This window comes from Erinaceus europaeus, chromosome 9, assembly GCF_950295315.1.
Source record: "Erinaceus europaeus chromosome 9, mEriEur2.1, whole genome shotgun sequence".
In the NCBI taxonomy this organism is placed as follows: Eukaryota; Metazoa; Chordata; class Mammalia; order Eulipotyphla; family Erinaceidae; genus Erinaceus; species Erinaceus europaeus.
Genome location: NC_080170.1, coordinates 90,983,901 through 91,007,356, shown reverse-complemented (window position 1 = coordinate 91,007,356; position 23,456 = coordinate 90,983,901). Strand labels below are relative to the sequence as shown.

Here is a 23,456-nt window from a genome sequence, read left to right as displayed (position 1 = left end):
CCCACCCACATAAAGTTGATAAAGTTGATTCTGGAGTTATTTCACTGCACTTCTTGAGGCTAGTACCAAAGCTCACAAATTCAGGGCCCTGCTCTCTCTTGGAGAGTTTCATCTGTTATAACTATACCAGTGTAGGCCTAAATCCAAAAACCAGCTCTTTGGAATCAAACTGGTACTGTTCTGGGCCACAGAGTAGAGGTCCATGCCCTTATTTGTAATTGCAGAGGCAACTTGGTGTTAAGGTTTTATGCCCGGGCGCCGGGGTGGCGGGGGGATACCAGGTTAAGTTGAGCCATAAGCCATTAGCTGTTGTGATCAGTCAGGTGTTGCCAGCTAGGGGAATAAGCACCTCCACAAGGTGAACATTCCTACCCACGTTGGATCTTCAGACCATAGTACACTAGTGAGCATCAGGCTTGTTCATTTAAGTGTTCATGAAAATGCAGGGTGTTTATCCTGCCTGTTTATCTGACGAGTGAAGGAACTCTCAGGTGAGAGTCAAAACTTAGCAAACTGAGAGGTGATCTGGGGGGATTTATATGCACAGTCTTTATCAAATTGCACTTGAATTTCACACTGTAACACAACTGTCCTTTGTTGCCCTGTCTAAGATTGTAGTTTGTGTCTCAACTTACCTGAAGATTGCCAAGTTAATTTTATTTTTCTGTGATATTTCTGAAAAACAAATCCTTAAAGAGCTGAAATGCATAGCTTACAGTTGTTATGGTGTTATGGTCACCCTCTTTTGTGCCTCCCCAACACACATTAGATGCATACTAGAGATGGATTTTTTGCTTTCTTTTTCCCCCATTTTATTGAAGGGCTAATTGTTTGCAGTATAGTGGTTGACACATAGATACAACCTCTCTTTTCCCCATGAGAGGTATCCGCAAGACTGTCTCTCCCCCAATCTAGATCCTTTACGGCCATTATGGAGCAGGATCCTAGAACCTCTACACCCCATCCCTTTAAGAATGGGTTTTTCATCCTTATTGAAAAAAAAATAGGGGGGGGGGTTGCTCATAAGTCATTGCTAAGAAAGTAATGTTTATTTGTTGAAAATGACATCATTCCATGGGGAAATAGCATAATGGCTATGCAGAAGACTCATGCCTGAAGCTCCTGAAGTCTCAAGACCAATCATCCCCTGCAGCACCAAAAGCCAGAGCTAAGCAGTACTCTGGTGAGAGGGAGAGGAAGAGAGAAAAAGGAAGGAAGGAAGGAAGGAAGGAAGGAAGGAAGGAAGGGAGGAAGGGAGGAAGGAAGGAAGGAAGGAAGGGAGGGAGGAAGGAAGGAAGGGAGGAAGGAAGGAAGGAAAAAGTAGGAAAGAAAATGATATAGTTGTAGTCTAAGAATTTGTTTTTTGGGGGCTGGGTAGTTGTGTACCGGGTTTAGCGCACATTGAATGAAGTGCAAGGACTCTTGCAAGGATCCTGGTTTGAACCCCTGGCTCCTCACCTGTAGGTGGGTCACCTCACAAGCGGTGAAGCAGGTCTGCAGGTGTCTGTCTTTCCTTCTCCCTCATCTAGCTTCCCTTGCCCACTCAATTTCTCTCTATCCTATATATATATATATAAAATTTAAAAGTAAAATGGCTGCAGGACAATGGATTTGTAGTGCCACCACCAAGCCCCAGCTATAATACTGGAGGTAATAATAATAATAATAATTTAAAAATTTGGGTGTTTTTACTATAATAAGGAAATGTCTTCCATGTAGCTGGATGCCAGTGTAGGAGGTCTTTGTTTCAAGTTTCTTTTGAAAATACAATGAAATAAAATGTTTGTATGGTCCTTTCAAATAATTTCTCATCTTTTTGTGTGCCTTTCCTTTTCATAATGAACAATTGGAAACCATTTAAAGGAGCAATTTGTAGTTCCAAAAGTTCAAGTATCAAAGGTAAATATTTGAGTAATTATTATTATTATTATTATTTTGCCTTTTTTTTTAATAGTAAAAGCTTAATGGCTATTACAGCAGTGGCTTCATGTAATTTTCAGTGCATTCATCTTTATGACTAATGATATATTCTAGCTAACATTTCATGATGTGCTTTTATATTTTGTATTGTCCCTTAGATAAATGATATGTAGTTCTTACCTATATGCTGGGAGTAGAGAACTTATAATGACAGTTTATATTATGAAACTTACATGCCTTAACCTGAATGAACATATTTTTGACTTAGTTATCTAAAACTTTTTCACATACTAATGGCATGAAGAGCACTCACAGAACTCGAGTTATTTTACAGAAGTTTTTCTTGACTAATGCTTTGCTTAAGTATCATGTAAGCTTTTAAACAAAAATGTTTAATCAAGTGGTCTAGGAGGTGGCACAGTGGCTAAAGCATAAGACTCTTAAGCATGAGAAATGTTAAATCATTAGGCAAGGAAGCTGTTTATAATATCTTGGCTTCTTTTGTCCTGATCTGACCCCCCCCCCCCTTTTTGGTCATTTTACTGCCAACTAAAAATCTCACTGAAAGATAGTAGAGCACAAGAAAAGGAGTAAAATTCAATATTTTAATTATAAACTCCTTTTAAATCCAATGCCAGGGAATGAGACTGGGGCCTTGTATATGTATGTACTAATATACCTCCCCAGCCCAACTTTTTACTCCATATGATTTGAGAAAGAAAGAGAAAGAGAGAGAAAGAGATACTAAGGCACCACTCCACCATCCACGGAGCTCTTTTGCTGTGTCTGTGGTATTCCTATGTAGTGCTTGAATTGAACTCAGGGATGCACACACCATAAAATGCTCTCCCTGCTGAACCATCTCCAAGACCCCTTAAGTTTTCAGTAGGTCTATTATATTGGGAAGAAAGAGCCTGAAGACTGGTGGCACAAAGGATGAAGCATTGAACTCTCAAGCATGAGGACTTGAGTTCAATCCTTGGCAACACATGTACCAGAGTGATGTCTGGTACTTTCTCTCTCTCTTTCCTCCTATCTTTCTCATAAATAAATAAATAAAATCATAGAAAAAAGAGCCTGAAGACTGCAGGACTAGCTAGAGAAACAACTGTTTAAAAAATTGAGGGGTGGGGGTCGGGCGGTGGTGCAGTGGGTTAAGCGCATGTGGCGCAAAGCGCAGGAACCGGCGTAAGGATCCCGGTTCGAGCCCCCGGCTCCCCACCTGCAGGGGAGTCGCTTCACAGGTGGTGAAGCAGGTCTGCAGGTGTCTATCTTTCTCTCCCCTTCTCTGTCTTCCCCTCCTCTCTCCATTTCTCTCTGTCCTATCCAACAACGAATTGCGCCAACAAGGGCAATAATAGTAACCACAAGGAAGCTACAACAAGGGCAACAAAAGAGGGAAAAAAATGGCCTCCAGGAGTGGTGGATTCATGGTGCAGGCACCGAGCCCAGAAATAACCCTGGAGGAGGAAAAAAAAAAATTGAGGGGTTTGTTGTTTTTTTAAAATATATTTTTTATTTTCTTTATTTGATAGAGACAGCCAGAAATTGAGAGAAAGTGGAATATAAAGAGAAAGAAAGACAGTGAGACACCTGCAGCACTGGTTCACCACTTGTGAAGTTTCCCCCCTGCAGGTGGGGACTGGGAGCTTGAAACCAGGTCTCTGTACATGGTAACATGTGTATTCAACCTGATGCGTCACCATCCAGCCCTGTTTTTCAGTATGGTCCCTGCTTCCTGAGCATGTGGCAAATAGAAATTGATAGGAAGAATAATTTGATTTGTGCTACTTAAAATCAGCTACCAGAGAGGAAGTTATACAAAGCAGTCAGTGATAATGTGCCAGCTGATCAAGGACCAGAATGGGGATACTACCACCTACTGACAACACTTTTGCTCCTATTGATGTATTTCAATCTTTTTTTTTTTTTCCTTTTGGTCATCACCAGAGCTTCACCACTATAGGCTGACTTCAAATAGAAAGAGAGAGAGACAAGACAGCAGGATGGGGCTGATCTTGAACCTGGGCCTCACACATGGGACATCAGACCCACTGTCTATTTGAGCTATTTTGCCAGCCTGCATTTCCTACATTTGCTACCCCCCCCCCCCCAACTAGTTGAAGGATAGTGGTTCAGGTGTGGAAAAATATATGTACAGTAATTGGAAGGTGATTATTATTGACAGTGAATGTTTTAACTAGGTAATTGACAGGCAAGGGAAATTTAAAGTAAAAGAATGAGAACAATGTGTATATCATATTTTATCCACATTATAAAGTGTTACTAGTGGACTGGGAAGACAGCATAATGGTGATGCAAAAGACATTCATGCCTGAGGTTCTGAGGTCCCAGCCTCCATCCCTTATACCACTATAAGCCAAAACTGACCAGTGCTCTAGTCTCTTTCTCTGTATCTCATTAAAATTTTTTAAAAAGCATTACTGATATTATGAGTGTGATAAAAAGCTTCTTCAGTCTAAGTCACGTTGCCCCTCACTACTGAATTTGAACACCACTGAAGAAATGCTGACCCTTGCTTTTCTTGTCACTAAGCGTTATCTTGCCTTTGCTTGTATCCAGTGATTTTTAGAGTACTCAAGGCCTTCAATAGTGTTTCTAGATGTGTGTGTGTGTGTGTGTGTGTGTGTGTGTGTGTGTGTGTGTGTGTGTGTGTTTTGATGTATACTCAGAAGTGCTAAAACACAGGAATGACATAGGAAAGTGTCAGGTGATCTGCTGCTGACAACCAAGATCACATCCTTAAAATCTTTGAAACTCTCGCTTGCACTAAGCACGATGCTATTTCTTTGATCTTTTTGGCTGCAAAACAAATTAGACCAAATCCCTAGTTTCATAGGCAGATGTTTTGGCTTTCTGCTCTGAGTTTTATAAGATTTAAACACTGAAAGATGTGACCTGATAACCCATTTATGGTTCTTTTCTTAGGATATAATCACCAACAGATGAACGAAGGGCAACGGCAGAAATCATCTGAATTTTACAACCGCACAGCATCTGAATCAAATGTCTACTTGAACAGTTTCCACTACCCGGATCACAGCTACAAGGACCAAGCCTTTGATACTTTGAGCCTAGACAGCTCTGATAGCATGGAGACAAGCATCTCTGCTTGCTCACCTGACAATATCTCTAGGTAAAGGCTTTTTCTAAATATAGTTCTCCACAAAAAGTAAAGGGTAAAATTCCTCACTGTTTTGGTAATTCTGTATTACCATGTTACTTTAGATGGCAAAATAAGAGTGTATTTCAGCATTATACTGTAAATATAGATTTAGAAGAACGTTCACTGGCCTCATAAAGAAAAGTCATCAATATGGGACAGTATGTGTTAATAAGCCCAAATTTCTGAGTCATAAAGAGTCTATGGTACAGAATAGGGTTGGTGTTATGATGACCTGTGAGATTAGTTCCTTTGCCTAGTCAGACATCATATAATCCATTTTCTTTTCTCCTTTATTTTTTTTATATTGAAGTTGAAATGTATGTTGTACTTAAACATACATTTATGTTTAAATAAATAACATCTTTACTATGTTATTTATTTAACATAAATAAATGCCGGGGATGGATGGTAGTACAGAGCACATGGCACATGGCGTGAAGCACAAGGACCAACATAAGGATCCCGGTTCAAGCCCCTGGCTCCCCACCTGCAGGGGGGTCGATTCACAGGTGGTGAAGCAGGTCTGTAGGTATCTATCTTTCTCTCCCCCTCTTTGTCTTCCCCTCCTCTCTCCATTTCTCTCTGCCCTATCCAACAATAACAACAAGGTCAACAAAATGGGAAAAATAGCCTTCAGGATCAGTGGATTCTTAGTGCAGGCACCGAGCCCCAGCAATAACCCTGAAGGCAAAAAAAAAAAAAGAAAAAGAATTGACTTTGTTGAAGATCTCAGGCTTCCTTAGGCCTACATTTGTTTAATTATCTGTTTATCTGAAATACAGGAATGAAAAACTCAGCCAAAGGACAGTGAAACAAATCTCTAGCACTACAAAAAATAGGAAATAATTTTTAACAGTAGAGTAAGAACTTTAAACTATATTGTAACTCAAGGAATCATTAAAAAGAAAGCTCTAGTTGTAACATATATTAAACTATTTGTAGGTATTTAATCATTTGTATTTGTGTTCATACCTGAAGAAAACCAAAGTTGGTGTTCTATTTCCCCCAACCTATCCACTACTCTGGGAAGGTTGTGTTAGAGCCATGTGCCTACCAGGACCTGATGTTCTCAGAACAAAAAAAAAAAAAAAAAAAAAAAACTAAAGTGCTGAGTAATTATAATGACAGTAAACAGAATAATTAAGTGTGGTACTTTTGAATCAAAAGCACACAAGTAAAATTCAGTAACTCATCAGCTATGATATGATAATGATGACAGAGAACACAAAATGTAGTCTAATTTCCTGGTGAAATAATCTCAAAGGAATTTCCTGTGTTGCATTGGCACATTGTATTTACTTGTTATTTTGAAAACAGACTATTCTACTTTCTCAAATACTTGTGAATATTGTGTACTAATATTCCTGTGATAAACTCTGGGTAGTTTGAACCCTCCCGTTTTCAAGTCATATTAAATAAATAAGTATGGATACAGTATATTTTCCTATCTTGATGCTTTTCCATTCTCTACTCCATGATCTTCTTCCCCTTCAAGAATTAATAGTAACTGGGAAAAGTTATGCATGTACAAACTGTTGTATTCACTTTCAAGTAATGTAAAACATTAATCCCCTAATAAAAAAATAATTAATAGTAAGGATGCAGGTAGGGGAGATAATATAATGGTTATGCAAAGAGACTCTTATGCCTGAACTCCAAGGTCTCAGATTCAGTCTCCTACATAAGGCACAGCTGAGCAGTGCTCTGGTAAAATAAATAAATAAATAAATAAATAAATAAATAAATAAACCTCCAATTATCACTAATCACATTCCATTTCTCATATTTGACAGTAAAAATAGGAAATTGTCTAAATAAGGATCACTTCAATTATACTGAGCAAGTGGTAGAAGTTCAGATCTTAGATATAAGCACAGTTAACAAATAATACAAAATACAAACTTACTGGTTTTAACTAAATACAAACTTATTGGTTTGTATTTCCTCACTGACTCACTGTTACTTAGATGGTTTCTAAAGTCCGAAAATGAGGGTGACTCTACTACACGGGTCATATTAAGAGGATCGCTTTATTACTGAATGATTCTGTTGAGCAGGTAGCTCCTCATGGCTATGACCATTTCATTATGACTTCACATAGTAGTACTAGCAGTCATGGTAACTACTAATAACTTTCATTTCATTGTGGTGTCATATCTTATTGAATGTTAAAAACTCAAAGTCAATGCAGAAGTCTGTTAGAAGTCTGGTATAGGGACTAGGTAGTGGCATACCTGGTTGACCATACCCCATGACAGTGTGCAAGGACCCAGGTTCAAGGCCCCAGTTCCCAGCCACCGGTGGGAGCTTCACAGATATTGAAACAGTGCTACAGTCTCTCTCTTTCCCCCTTTCCACTCAATTTATCTCTATCTCTATCTCTTAGTAAATAAAATTTAAAAAGAAATTAAGTTTGGTTTAACAGAGCAAGGGAAAAAAGGACATTAAAACAAATGTATAATCATTATGATAGAACATAATATAATAAAGAACAATAACGTGGGTGAGAAGGCACTGATACTTGAAATATGTGTTATGATATATATATATATATATATATATATATATATTCAATTGTCAACTTTCCCAGGATAGGTAAAGATGATGAGGAATGATTCTTTTCTCTTTTTAAGATTTTTAAAAATTATAAGTATATTAAAGTATTGACTTCATGCTGAAATTTCAGCAAAACAAATGTACTCTTATTTTGCCATCTAAAGTAATATGGAGAAATACAGCATTACCAAAGTTGTGACAACTTTTGCCCTTTACTTTTTGTCGAGTTGTCACTTTTGTGTTTACCAGAAAGTTACTTGAGTCAGATAGCATTTGCTTTTCCAGCATTATTGCTTATACTGTAAGCAAGTACATAGCTTTAAAAAAAAAGATTTCGAGTCTTAGAAAATAGCAACTGAACATCAACTCTGTATTAAATATCTCCTAAATGCTGAATTGGCTTAATGTCTGAATACCATTTAAATACTATGTTATTATGATGTTTTAAATTATCAGCTTGTGCTCCTACTATTGAGGAAGTTGATCCCTCATTATAGTTTAAGTGCCAGCAGCATGTCTGGGGAGAAGGAACAGCATTGGACTTGGGGGTGAGAGTAACCCATGGTTGATCTTAATTTGAAAAGGTACTTCAATGAAAAATTCAGGTGTTTCCAAATCCTTCATTTTAAGCAACGGTTTGTATTGTGATCTCCATCTTAAATAGTCTACATCTATTGCAGGTATTTTGTTTTAGGGATCTTTTAACAGAAGAGCTACAGAAAACCAGAGTGATTGTAAAGGAGGGTAGAGAGAGTGAAAGAGACCCTAACACTAATGCTTCCTTAGTGCTGTGCCACAAATCTGGGTTGTTTACATGACAAAGACGCACACTGCCCAAGTGAGCTATTTCAACAACCTGATAGCTTATTTCCTTTTAGTGCTGAACAATATTCCATCATCTGGATAAATAAATTATTTATTTATTCATTTGCCTACAGAACATCTTGTTTGCTTCCAATTTCCACAACATTTATTTTCAGGTACACCCTATGTTTTATGTTACTGCAGTCATATATTTATTTTTTTATATTTATTTATTTATTCCCTTTTGTTGCCCTTGTTGTTTTATTGTTGTAGTTATCATGGATGTTGTTGTTGTTGGATGGGACAGAGAAATAGAGAGAAGAGAGGGAGAGAAAGACAGATACTTGCAGACCTGCTTCACAGCTTGTGAAGCGAGTCACTCCCTGCAGGTGGGTAGCCTGGGGCTTGAACCAGGATGCTTACCCCAGTCCTTGTGCTTTGCACCACCGGCGCTTAACCCTTTGCACTACCTCCTGACTCCCTGCAGTCATATATTTCTTCAAAAGAGTCCTCAGACCTCTGTTTGAAACATCCTGTGTCTGAGCTTAAAATAAAAACCAAGACATTATTTAAGAAGGCCATGTTACCAATTGGTTTGTACACGTTATGAAGGTGTTTGTGGTTTTGTTTGTTTTGTTTTGGAAGAAGCTGTGTGCTTGTTTGTTTGTTTGGCCACTTGAGTATTACAGGGATTCTGTGCCTACACACAACTCTACCATTCCTAGTGGCCATTTTTTTTCTGTTTACTTTTTCTTTTTTCCTTTCTTTTTTTTTTAAATTTTTTATTGGGGAATTAATGTTTTACATTCAACAGTAAGTACAATAGTTTGTACATGCATAACATTCCCCAGTTTCCCATATAACAATACAACCCCCACTAGGTCCTCTGAATCCTTCTTGGATCTGTATTCTCCCCACCCACCCACCCCAGAGTCTTTTACTTTGGTGCGATAGGCCAATTCCATTTCAGGTTCTACTTGTGTTTTCTTTTCTGATCTTGTTTTTCAACTTCTGCCTGAGAGTGAGATCATCCCATATTCATCCTTCTGTTTCTGACTTATTTCACTCAACATGAATTTTTCAAGGTCCATCCAAGATCAGCTGAAAATGGTGAAGTCACCATTTTTTACAGCTGACTAGTATTCCATTGTATATATATATATCACAACTTGCTCAGTCACTCATCTGTTGTTGGACACCTGGGTTGCTTCCAGGTTTTGGCTATTACAAATTGTGCTGCCAAGAACATATGTGTACACAGATATTTTTGGATGGGTGTGTTGGGTTCCTTAGGTTATATCCCCAGGAGAGGAATTGCATGATCATAGGGTATCTCCATTTCTAGCCTTCTGGGAGTTCTCCAGACTGTTCTCCACAGATATTGGACCAATTTATATTCCCACCAGCAGTGCAGGAGGGTTCCTTTGACCCCACATCCTCTCCAGCATTTGCTGCTGTTACCTTTTTTGATGTATGACATTCTCACAGGAGTGAAGTGGTATCTCATTGTTGTCTTTATTTGCATTTCTCTGACAATCAGAGACTTGGAGCATGTTTTCATGTGTTTTGGATCTCAGCCTTTTGGATCTCTTCTGTGGTGAATATTCTGTCCATGTCCTCCCCCCATTTTTGTATAGGGTTATTTGTTGTCTTGTTGTTGAGTTTGGCAAGCTCTTTATATATGTTGGTTATTAAACTCTTGTCTGATGTATGGCACGTAAAGATCTTCTCCCATTCTGTGAGGGGTCTCTTGGTTTGGGTAGTTGTTTCTTTTGCTGTGAAGAAGCTTTTTAATTTGATGTAGTCCTGTAGGTTTATACTTGCCTTAGTCTTCTTTGTGATTGGATTCGTTTCATTGAAGATGTCTTTAAAATTTATGCAGAAAAGAGTTCTGCCAATATTTTCCTCTAAGTATCTGGTAGTTTGTGGTCTAACATCCAAGTCCTTGATCTACTTGGAATTTACTTTTGTATTTGGTGAAATACAGTGGTTCAGTTTCATTCTTCTGCATGTTTCAACCCATTGTTTCCAACACCATTTGTTGAAGAGACTCTGGTTTCCCATTTAATAGTCTGAGCCCCTTTGTCAAAGATTAGATGTCCATAGGTGTGGAGGCTTTTTTCCTTTCTTTAATGTTATATATATGGAGAGAGAGAGAGAGAGAGAGAGAGAGAGAGAGAGAGACCTTTAGCACTGCTTCACCACTTGTGAAGCTTTCCTATGCAGGTGGGAACCAGAGGCTTTTGCATGGTCACACAAACATGATACCAGTTGCATCACCACTTCGTTTTGTAAGAAATTTATTTGTGTCTAACAAATATGGACTTTTTTTTTTTTAACCACATTACTGCTCAGCTATGGCTTTTAGTGGTGCAGGAGACTGAATTAAACATGGGACTGCAGAGCCTCAAACAGGAGAGCCTAACCATTGTGCTATCTCAGCTGCCCTCTAGCAAATATGAACCTATAGTTTGTGTCAGGCTTCCTGCTATGGAAGACACAGACACTTCTTCTTCTTCTAGCGTTTGCCCTTCTTCTGTAGCCAGTCAACAGCGTCAGGTTGAGCCTGATGTAAAGTTTCGAGACCTCCTTTGAATCTGGAGAGGTGGCAGTCGTTGACTATGTGGGTCATAGTCTGTCTGTAGCCGCAGGGGCAGTTCGGGTCATCTCTGGCCCCCCAGCGATGGAACATAGCGGCGCACCGGCCATGGCCTGTTCGATAGCGATTGAGGAGGGCCCAGTCATAACGTGCTAGGTCAAAGCCAGGTTGACGCTTGCAGGGGTTTGTGATGAGGTGTTTGTTCTTTACCTCAGCTGACTGCCAACTCTGTTTCCAAGAGTCTGGAACAGAGAAGTTCAGTGTAGGCATAGGGGACCAGATTGGGTGACGAGACATCAAGCGTTGGACAGGGTGGGCGAAGATATCCGCGTATATTGGCAGGTCCGGTCGAGCGTAGACGTGGGAAATGAACTTAGATGATGCCGCATCCTGACGAATATCTGGCGGGGAGATGTTGCTAAGAACTGGCAGCCATGGAACCGGGGTGGAACGGATGGTTCCAGAAATTATCCTCATGGAGGAATATAATTTGGAATCGACCAAGTGGACATGGGGGCTACGGAACCATACTGGGTTGCCTATAGCAATTGTGTCTATAGCAACAGAATAAATAAATTTTGACTGGGCCATGGTCCTTTTTCTTCTAAATAAAAATGTTAAAAATAAACTTTTTTTTGTTATTGGTTGGTTGGTTTCATATTAAACATTTTCAGGTACTTGTCTTTTAGTTGCTACAGTTGTTCTTGTAACTTTTGCTCCTTTTTTTTTTTCTTCATGTATTTTTATGTCTCCCCTAAGACGGATTTATTTTGAAATTCTTGAACTGCCCAGTGCAAACTTCCTCATTGGAAGGGTTAATTAGTACAACTGACATTAGCACTGCCATTCCATCACACCAACTAGGACATTCATTTCTTAGTTGGCATCATCATTTGAGAAATAAAATACCCACATGGACAGAGGCACAACAAAGAAGTTGCCAGACAGAATTAAGTGACTTTAAAGGTTAGGTACCATTTCATAGAACTGGGGTGATAGTTTTCTTGACTTGTCATTTCTGAATCATTAACCTAGATGGCCTCCTACCAGCCACAATTTTCAGATTAGAGAGAAAGCATTCTAAAAGCACTCTTTGTAATAATAGTCAAGGTTAATTTATTTGTGAACAATGCACTTTATTTCGCCTCTGTTTCTGTCTCCTAAACTAAAGTAAGTCAGCATTTATCACCTACAGTTTTCAGAGTTGAATAGGCCTGGTTTTTCAGACCAGTAACTCTCCTAAATAATAATATCCTATAACATTGTATAAACCATAGTTTTATCATCCCTTGAATGTGTGTATGAGTGTGTGTGAATGTGTGTGTGTGTGTGTGTGTGTTAGCAAAACAATCTGAAGCAGTGTACTTGAGAAGTTTTCTGTCTTTTATTCAGTGCCAGCACTTCAAATATTGCCAGAATAGAAGAAATGGAGCGACTTCTGAAACAGGCTCATGCAGAGAAGACACGCCTGCTTGAATCCAGGGTATGCTTAGTATTTTTATCCCAGAGGTCAGTGATGTCATGTTTCAAGATGGCCTGAACTTAACATCAAGAAATTTGGGGGAGTAGGGAGACAGGAGGGTTGACTCAGTGATAGAGTGTTTCATATATGAGGTCTTGGGTTTCACTACATAAAAGCCTCAAAGACAAAATGAGAGAATTCCATGGATGCTGGAGCAGTGCTTTGCTCTTTCTCTCTAGTCCCCTCCCTCTCATAAAAAAACTTAAAATAAATAGGTAAATTGCATCAGGGATGGGGTTCAGTAGACAAGCACATGCACAGAGACCCTGAACTTAATATCTAACAGACTTTTTAAAAAGGGAGTCCAAGTGGAGATATAATACTGTGCACAGGATCCAGCTTCAAGCTCCTGTCTCTACCCACAGGGGGAAAGCTTCAGGAACAGTGAAGAAGGGATGCTGGTACCTCTCCATTTTTCTTTCCTTCTGTTTCCCTTCCCTCCCAATTTCTCCCTGTCCTACCAAGTTAAATAAACTTGCAGGGCAGAGAGTAGATAGCATAATTATTATGCAAACAGACTCTCATGCCTGAGGCTCCAAAGTCCCAGGTTCAGTTCCCCACACTACTGTAAACCAGAGCTGAACAGTGCTCTGGTAAAATAAATAAATAAATAAATAAACACACAAATAAATAAAGTTGCAACATAAAAAGGGGAGATAACTCAACAGTAGTGAACCAGGCTTGCATGCCTGAGGCCCCCGGATTCAATCTTGCAGCACCACCACATACCAAAGTTGAGCAGTGTTCTGGTAAATTAATGAACTATGCGACAAACACTAGTGTGATCTTTACTCAGCCTTTCCCATGCTCATTTTCTTACCTAAAAAGTGAGGGCGTTAGAGAGATGCTGTCTGAGTTTCTTTACTACATTTCTCCATAATTTAAAGTGTGAGTAGTGTTCACACAGATTGAATGAACACTTAGTATTACATTTTTCCTTTGGCAGCCATTCTGTCTTCCTGTCAGGAACAGGAGAAGTGGCATGTCTGTTTGCATTTTCTCTTCCTTGCCTGCTTTTGTTAACTACATTGCCAACTTTGTTGATACCTTTTCCTTGGTTTACAGTGTTGAAAGATTTTAGGAGTATAGTTACACACACACACACACACACCTACCACCAAAGTTCCAGAGCCACTATACCGGTGACCTCTCTACATACCACCCTCCCCATCCTCTTCAGTCATTAACCACTATAGATTTCATAGAGAATGAGTCCTTAACTGCACTACTGTGATATTAAAAACCCCACATTATTGTGGCTATATTCCAAGTCAAGGAGAATTTCCTTAGGAATCCCCAAAATGCATTTGTTTCCTTTCTAAAGGGCACCTCCTTTCCTCTTCTAACTGCCCCATGTGCTTCCTCTGTGACCTTCAGCCAGGAAAATGCGGGGGGGGGGGGGGGGGGGACAACAACAGGAGTCAGAAGGACTTATGACCTTCAGTAATAAGACAACAGTCCTAGCAAAGCCTAAATCCTATGACTTGTGTTGAGTGGCAATTTGTAAGCCTTTTTATTTAAATAAGCAAATAAATGATGTCTTATAGTTATTCTGAAATGACTGAATATAGTCACTAGATAGATTTTCCTTAAGGGTCAGTAACCAATTGTTAAACTGATTAATTGCATTTCTACATTCATAGGATGGCTTTTGAGAACTCTGAGAGGCAATTAGGCATTTTCTTTGCCTAGGTTACATATTGTAAAGGACTAGCTTATAAAACCAAGGATATATATATATATATATATATAGAAATTTTATTGTATTATCTCTATTTATTTATTGTATAGAGACAGCCAGAAATTGAGAGGGAAGGGGGTGGTAGGGAGAGAGACAGATACCGGCAACACTGCCTTAACATCTGTTTTTGCAAAATTATATTTAGGAACGGGAAATGGAAGCAAAAAAACGAGCTCTGGAAGAAGAAAAACGACGCAGAGAAATCCTGGAAAAACGACTTCAAGAAGAAACTAGCCAGAGGCAAAAGTTAATTGAAAAGGAAGTAAAAATAAGGGAGAAACAAAGGGCCCAGGTGAGTGCTCATTTTGGATAGATGAGAGTAGGTTGCCCTCTGTTGGTCATTCATAGAGGACGACCTCTGATGCATTGCACACTAAACCTTGACAATAGTGGTTGAGAGAAAGATGTGTGTTAGTGGGCGGAGGGAAAAAATGTATTTCATCTGGTATTCATCCATTAACCCTCCCCTAATAAAATTAAAATAAAAGTATGTTTATTTCAAAACTCAGTAAGTACCCACTAGCCAAATGATAGTTTTCTCCAGAATGTGTGAAGTATCTTAATGAGAGAGATACTCTTTCTTCAATTTCTTATTTTAGAGTATATTTTAATGGTGAACATTTTTTTAGAGCAGCTTTAAAAATTCCAGCTGCATTTGTTCTCTAAAACATATACGACACTCCAATTAAAATCTGTAATGGGGTGGTCCGGGAGGTGGCGCAGTGGTAAAACTTTGGACTCTCAAGCATGAGATCCTGAATTTGATCCCTGGCAGCCCATGTACCAGAGTGATGTCTGGTTTTTTCTCTCTCCTCCTTTCTCATTAATAAGTAAAATATTAAAAAAAAAAAAAACACCTGTGATGGGGAGGAGGCAAGAAAAGGTTCATTTAAGCCTTCTTTTGCAAGTGGACATTCAAGAACTGGATAATTTTACCAGCTCAGTGCTTTGGTGAGAGTATTCTTGTTAGTTTTTTCTAATCACTGTGTTGTTGCATGCAACACATTTGCTGCACCAGTCCTTACACATGTGTATAGAGACTCAGGCAAAACTCAGGAAAGCCACCCACTTTGATTAACTTTTTTTCTTGGTCAGCATAGAGTCTGAATCTCTGTGGTTGTCACTAGAGCACCTAACACAATGCTCCTACCCAAGAATTAAAATAAAAAATGTTAAGTACTATGTAGTATATGGTTAAATCAGTTTTCTCAAGCCTTGCTAAAAGGTACCATTTCTCCAGGTCTTTACAGTTGCTGGCATGTTGATAGTACAGCAATCAGAGATTGTCTTTAAAACTTTGTGAATTGTTAGATATCAATAAACCCTTGGTGTCTGTCTACAAAGTACCACAGAGTTTCAAGGCAAAATTCTGAAGGGAAAATGTAGAGTAAAATCTATGTACTTAATTCACCACACTTCTGCCAAGTTCTGATTCATAGTAAAGACCATTCATGTTTGAAGCCAAAAGGAAAATCACAATCTATCTTAATCCTGTTTATAAGTTTTGCCTCCAAGTATATGATTAGGTGATTTGCCTCAGAGTAAAGGAAGCAGCTCAACAGAATAAAATAAAACACTACATTAGAAATATTAAACGGGAGTCGGGTGGTAGGACAGCAGGTTAAGCGCACGTGGCACGAAGTGAAAAGAGCAGAATAAGGATCCTGGTTTGAGCCCCCGGCTCCCCACCTGCAGGGGAGTCACTTCACAAGCGGTGAAGCAGGTCTGCAGGTGTCTGTCTTTCTCTCCCTCTCTCTGTCTTCCCTTCCTCTCTCCATTTCTGTCTGTCCTATCTAACAACAATGACATCATCATCAACAACAATAAAAAATAACAAGAGCAACAAAAATGGAAAATAAATAAATAAATATAAAAAAAATTCTAAAAAAAGAAGTATTACCCATGGTGATATATACTCCCTAGATTAGATGAACTGCTGCTTCAGCCATAACAAAAGGAAGGGAAGATCTCTAAGTTCATTTCTTTAGTGTCTTGTCTTTAACAACTTATTAGGCCCATTTTTTAAAATTCCACTTCTTTTTTTTTGTATTTATTTATTTTCTCTTTTGCCACCCTGTTGTCTTATTATTGTTGTTATTGATGCCTTCCTTGTTGGATAGGACAGAGAGAAGTGGAGAGAGGAGGTGCTGGGCTAGCTTCAATGGAGAGAGAGACAAGGAACTTGTGATGGCGTGGTAATACAATTCTTTATTGATACGGCTGCTCCAGAGTCGAGTGTGAGCACAGCAGGTTTATGCTATGTGGAGCTAGCAAAATGGCCACCTCCCGCTATGCACGCCAGCCCTTCTCCAGGTCTTGTCCTGGTCGGGATGTGGAAGAGAAAGAGGGAAAAACCAGGAACAGCAGCGGGCTTTATAGGGTATAAACGGAAGTGGCAAATTGGGAACAGGATTGGCTAGGAAAGGGGGTGGAGAAAACAAGGTACTCTGGGAAGGTAGAAAGCTTCCATAGCAGCTGTTGTGAAGGTTCTAACCAATGGGATTAACCAATACCCTGCAGGCAGGGCGGGTCTCAGGCAAAACAATGATTATGTAAATAGACCACAGCATCAAACAATGCAGGGGAGCTGGTGTAATGCCCAACAGAGGGGAAGATAGAGGGAGGACAGAAAGATAGACATCTGCAGACTTGCTTCACCACCTGTGAAGTGACTCCTCTGCAGGTGAAGAGCTGGGGGCTTGAACCGGGATCCTTACACCGGTCCTTGCGCAAATTTTACTTAACTTATTTTAGTTTTTTTTTTAACATATGTCTTAAGAGATCTTCTGGGAACTGTACTTAATAAATAATGAATTATGCCATGTCTGAGATTGCTTAAGGAGAAATATTGCAGAATTATGACAAAAAGAGCACCCAAAAACATGAGTGGAGGAATTTTCAACTGAAGGAAGCAGCCCAGATAGTTGACTCCAATTTCTTATCTGACCACTTCAAGGAATAGAAGCTATTGCCATAAGTCTGTCCACCCACCCCAAACACACACCCTCTATTGTAGCATCTTTCTTTAAGCATTTTCCTTTTTTTTTTTTTTTTCCACTCCAAAAGATCATGGGTTCTTTTAAGTTTTCATAGCTGCCTGGCCTTTTAACATGTTTGGCTCTTCAGTTAATCTCTGCTATTGAATATCTCCTGTGACCAGAAGGAAGTACAACCAGTGGTTGATTAGACAGGTCTACACTTTTACAGGCTCGCCCTCTGACACGCTATCTGCCTGTTCGGAAGGAAGACTTTGATTTAAGGAGCCACGTAGAGACCGCTGGCCACAATGTGGATACCTGCTATCATGTGTCCATCACAGAGAAGACATGCAGGGGATTCCTTATCAAAATGGGTGGAAAAATTAAAACCTGGAAAAAGCGTTGGTTTGTCTTTGATCGGAACAAGCGAACATTCTCTTATTATGCAGGTGAGTGATAAAACCATTGATAAATTCAAACAAGGAAACTTCTGTGGAGAGTAAAAGTTACAAAAAATCAATATAAGTGAGTCAGCTGACAAGAAATTGACTCAGTGGCAATATTGCCTTTGAAGATGTACATTACTTTCAGAGTATTTTGTCTGTTATGGAACTTTTCTCTAGAAATAATAAACATGAAGTTTCTTCAGATTGTATGAATTAGTCTATCCTAGTTCATTTTTGTGTAATAACCTCAAAGCCAAATAAATAATAAATGGATTTTTGAATCAAACATTGTCTTTTCAATTGCAAGGCCAAAAAAAAAAAGGCTTCTGTTTATTTATGTATGGTCATGTGCCATTTAAGTCATACACAATTAGGCAACCTTGGCTGACAGTCCGTTTATAGACTAGAATGGCCTTTAAGCATAGAGAATAAACCCATCGGTGAACTAGTGTTAAATTAAGTATTTATTAAGTGACTGAAAGATTTTCGGATACTTTAAATGATGAATTACGATAAACATATCCCACTGAATCTTACAGATGCAGAAATTCCTGTGTGACTTGGTGTTAAGACATCTTTCATTTTCTTTTGGATCATATATGAAATTTATCTATTTTTAACATAACTAGCTCACTCCTCTTTTTAGCCGTGTAATAAGAGTAACATACCAACAAAAGTTAAAAAGCAACTTACCTTTGGTGTGACCTTTGGTGCTTCTTGTCATCTTGTCAGTAGTGCCAGCTTTTAGCACTATCAAGATTGGCTTTTACCTATAGATTATATTTTATATTTCCTTTCAGAAAATAATACTATTACATTCCTATGAAGTATTGCAAGAGCTTTTTAAAATTATTTATTTATTTATTAGAGAAAAAGAACATCACTCTGGAACATGCAATGCCAACAATCAACCTCAGGATGGATCTCATGCTTGAAAGTTCTATACTTTATCCACTGTACCATCTCCTACGCTCCTATTGGATCCTTTTCAGCTTGAGACATACACTGACTTTCTCTTTCACAGAAATTGGGAGAGAGTCACTGAACATGATATTAATTAAAATAGTATCTTAAACACACACACACATACACACACACACACACATACACACCATGAAATATGGTCCATGGTTAACGAAATTTAAGAAAGTGGGCAAAATTGCAATTCTAGAGATTTATTTTCTGCTCAGCTTCTTAAAGCTGCCATCTTTCAGACTAGAGTTCTATTGTTATTATTTAAGGGTAAAGGACATTCACTGGGGCGGGGGGTTTTGTATCTACATACTGAAAACAAGTCTTTCTCTTCACAAAAATTCTGATATTCTTGGTCTGTTAAGCCTGAAATGTAAGTTTTTCTATCTTCATTTTTATATATGTTTCAGTATGTATCCATTTGTATTTCATGAATTTATTGGATCATTTATATATTCATTTGTCTTTAACATAGGCAATAAAAATTATTCATTGTATACATATAACAGATACAAATCAGTAGTTTTCACACACACAAAAAAAAATGTTTTAAAAGCAGAATTATGTAAGACACAATTTTTAATTGTGTCTGTTTCAAAACTGCCCAAAAGGACTTTCTTGTGCCAAGAAGGTAGAGTCTTTCTACATCTCCATTCATGCTTTCATGTGCTCACATTCAGAATGTACCTTGGCAGAGCTTAAATTATAAAACATTCCAACGATTTATTTGATTGCTGAATGGTGTTTTATGCTTGATTGCTATTTTGGTGATTTGCTTTATATCTCACTTGGTATTATGACAAAAGTGATAAAAACTTTGGAAACTGGAAAAGGTTGTGTTGAAAGGACTTTAAAGTATTCACTTATAGCTCTGTTGAGAACAGGAAGCAAATGAAGTATTCTGAGTAAAAAAACTGATAGGAAAGAAATACGAGTAGGGAGTCAGGCGGTAGCACAGCAGGTTAATCGCACGTGGAGTGAAGCACAAGGACCAGCATAAGGATCCCAGTTCAAGCCACCGACTCCCCACCAGCAGGGGAGTTGCTTCACAGGCGGTGGAGCAGGTCTGCAGGTGTCTTTCTCTCCCCCTCTCTGTCTTCCTCTCCTCTCTCCATTTCTCTGTCCTATCTAACAACAACAATGAAAAACAACAAGGACAACAAAAGGGAAAATAAATTTAAAAAAAAGAAATACAATTAGAAATTATCTATATACAACACAACTTAAAATTGTCATTAAGACCAGACTACAAATTAATGTTTCAGTTACATATTACAGTGCATACATACTCAAATGATAGTTCAATAATTGTCTTGAAGAATATGGAGATATCCCTTCTCTGTCTTCCCCTTCTCTCTCCATTTTTCTCTGTCCTATCCAACAATGATGACAACAATAATAACTACAACAATAAAACAACAAGGGCAACAAAAGGGAAAAAGTAAATAAATAAATATTTTAAAAAGAATATGGAGATATATTTTGTTGCTTTTTGTTTTACTGTTTTTGTTTCTTCTTTTTTATTTATGTATTTGATAGAATCTGAGTTGGAAGGGGGTGATAATGAGGGAAAGAGAATCACCTGGGTAACTGCTCCACAGCTTCCAAAAAGCTTTTCCCTGTAGATGGGGACCAGGGGCTTAAACCCAGGTCTTTGTGCTCAACCAACTACACCACTACACCATCACCCAGGCCAACAGAGCAATATTTTTTACTGGTGTCAGTAGCACTCATACCTTGGATACCTGATGGTCATTCTGGGTTATCTTTTGACTTCTGATTTGCTGAAGAACTCTGAACAAAGTCACTTAGACTTGGGCTGATAATGTCATCTTCTCTTTTTCACTGCCCACTTTTTGTCATTACAGACAAACACGAAGCTAAATTAAAAGGAATAATATACTTTCAAGCCATTGAAGAAGTATATTATGATCACCTCAAGAATGCTAATAAGGTAAACATTAGTTTTCAAATCCCTACAAGTTGAATGCATAATTAGTTCAAAAATAGGTTTTTTTTATTCTGATCAATCTAAATATGTTGTTCTGGCATGATGAATAGATAAGATCAAATGTCAGTGCTGAAAAGTAAGCACAGAAATAATCGGCACAGCTGATAATTTTTATGAAAAACAAGTTGTGGTGCTGTCAGGAAATGCTCTTGGCATATTGGTTTGGGATATCTTTCCAAATGACTGCAAGGGTTCAAAAAAAAAAAAAGGAGATACTGTTTAGTTATGAAGAGGATCATTGGAAGGAAAAGGACTAGGATTAACAGTTCCCTGTTACTAAACATTCATTCTCAACTAGACCCTATTAGAGCTAAAGAAAATGCTAAAAGTTTTGGTGAGCTCTGCATGAGATTTTTAATGAAAACATCCAAGAAAGATATCTAATCTTGAGAGGATATTTGGATGAGGGATTAGATATAGGTCACTCAATAGCAAATGGCTGAGCTGAAGAGACTGCATAAGGATTATGCAAAGAGATTCCATACCTGAGGCTCCAAAGCTCCAAGTTCAATCCTCCACCCCGTACACACCACCATAAGCTAGAAATGAAGTAAATAAATAAATGGCCTTCATGAGTGTGCTATTTAAATATCAGTGTTTCACTATTTTCCTTTCTCAATTTTTAGAGTCCCAACCCACTGCTGACCTTTAGTGTCAAGACACATGATAGAATCTACTATATGGTGGCCCCATCGCCTGAAGCCATGCGAATCTGGATGGATGTCATAGTAACTGGGGCAGAAGGTTACACTCACTTCTTGTTGTAGTGAATTGGCGCATCAATCCACTTACTTCAGGGCAGACTGCAATAATGTCTTACAAGAATGAAGCCATATTCAATCCCAGATGCAAAGACTCAGCAGACCCATCGCCTTACTTAACATATATACTCAGAACTCCCTTCACACTAACAATGAGTCATTTGTAAAAGAGAAAATGATGGTTTTAATTCAAAGCCCAGCGATATAGAGAAAGCAGGACTATGAAGTACCCATGAAAAGAAAATACTGTTTTGACACACGGCATCACTTATAGGAACATTTCGTAGAAGCTGTCTTTAATCAATTGTTGATTTTGGTGAAGTAAATTAAACAATTTACAGAGTGTATATCCTTGGAAATATGAAGTTATTTTAGCATCACAATAATTGATATCACCAATTGATATTGGTAATTAACTTTTTTTTAAATGAAGGTAATTTTTTAAATTTTAAAAAGTAAGGTTTGTAGGGGACTATTTCCTAGGAGAAATTTTGTCCTAATTTTAAGTACTACACCAAAACCAAAGACTTAACATCTGTTTAATAACAGTAGTTTCAAGAGATGAACTCTAATTCATATTACTCTACATATTATAATGATGTTTTAATACTTGATGCCATCAAGTGACCAAGAAGATGTCTTTATTTAAAGAGTCACCACCAGCATAAGCTATACATTTGTGGAAAACTACCATTTTCTTTGGAAAAGAAGAAAATAAAGCTGTGTATTTTAGAAGGAAGCAGGCTTGGACTTTCTTGTCACATTGGGAAGTATAACATAAATAAGTATTTTTAGTGTAGGGAACATGATTTCTTGCTGAAGAGTTCTTCATTCCTGGTGCTGCAGATAAATGCAACTAGTAGCCAATTTCCTTTACATTGTCTGATTTCTCCTTGTAAAGTGTAGCTGCCATTGCAGATTTACATAGTATAACCTTAAAATCAGAATTCTGTTTCCACCAAAGAGCAGACCAATTAAAATACTCATTTATGGAAGTCATGTAGTTCAGTATAAAGGAAAAGGAAATTCAACTTGCTGTTCTCTGTAATGTAACGTTTTGTTATGTATTTCTTTACAATTAACTTTTGTATGTTAGAGCTAAATTAACTTTTTTTCAATGAAATGACTTCAGGAAAGTCTCTTTTATAACAGTTTTTCAAATGTCATTTATTCTTTATGTCACATTGTGTGTGTTTTAAAGTACAAAACTATTCAAAAAAATATAAAACTACTCTTTCCTAAAATTTAGCAAATGAATAGAAGTAGAAAATAAAGGTGTTGTTTACTGGGGCAAGAGAAATGATTAAACTAGAAGTATCTATAAAATCTTTGTCAAGCCTGACAGGGTACATTTTTTTAAAAAAAATATGCAATGTGGTTTATACACATGTATTCATGTTACTAATAATAAGATTTTGTACTGGATGACACATGATTTTACTTGAACAGTGAAGGACAAAATTGTGATTGCAAAAGACATTTTTATAATTTTTTTCCCAGAGATCCCCACTAAGTCCTATAATGTTCTAAGAGAGTGAAATGCAAATGCAAAAATGTGTTGGTTAATATAAAAATATAACTTCTGTACTGTACTTGCTTCATAGACTTGTAATAGCATTCTAATCTATATCCTGCATGTTGTAGTGAACTTTTAAAATGTTCGTTAAAGTATGTTGAGTTTGGATTAAAGTGTTGAATGAATATTTTATTTGAAAAGAAACTCGCTTGTTAAGAAGTTACCTGAAGTTACCTACAACTAATGCTAATTGTAGAATCTACATAAAGGCTGATTACATAAAATAGATCTCGAGAGAGAGAGAGAGAGAGAGAGATCTACTCAGTCTTTTTTTTTTTTTCCTGATGTGGCACCAAGAAATGAATTGAAGACCTTGTACTTATATAATAGCACTGAACATTCTCCTCAGCCCACTCCTGTTTTAATTCCATACGCTAAGGGAG

General features: G+C 37.9%; 1 protein-coding gene across 17 annotated transcripts in view; it reads left to right on the top strand.

Moving 5' to 3' along the window:
* PHLDB2 (pleckstrin homology like domain family B member 2) overlaps positions 1-23,198 on the top strand; it is a 255,011-nt gene extending 231,813 nt beyond the window's left edge. For 13 of the 17 annotated variants that reach the window (XM_060198382.1, XM_060198379.1, XM_060198394.1 and 10 more), the window contains 7 exons: positions 1,864-1,899; positions 4,870-5,077; positions 12,459-12,549; positions 14,475-14,621; positions 17,537-17,756; positions 20,594-20,679; positions 21,363-23,198. In XM_060198382.1, the coding sequence (XP_060054365.1) occupies positions 1,864-1,899; positions 4,870-5,077; positions 12,459-12,549; positions 14,475-14,621; positions 17,537-17,756; positions 20,594-20,679; positions 21,363-21,503 (929 nt within the window). In that variant the 3' untranslated portion in view covers positions 21,504-23,198. The remainder of the gene's footprint in view (positions 1-1,863; positions 1,900-4,869; positions 5,078-12,458; positions 12,550-14,474; positions 14,622-17,536; positions 17,757-20,593; positions 20,680-21,362) is intronic. The other 4 variants (XM_060198392.1, XM_060198393.1, XM_060198381.1 and 1 more) reach the window with 1 other exon arrangement.
* Positions 23,199-23,456: the final 258 nt, after the last annotated feature.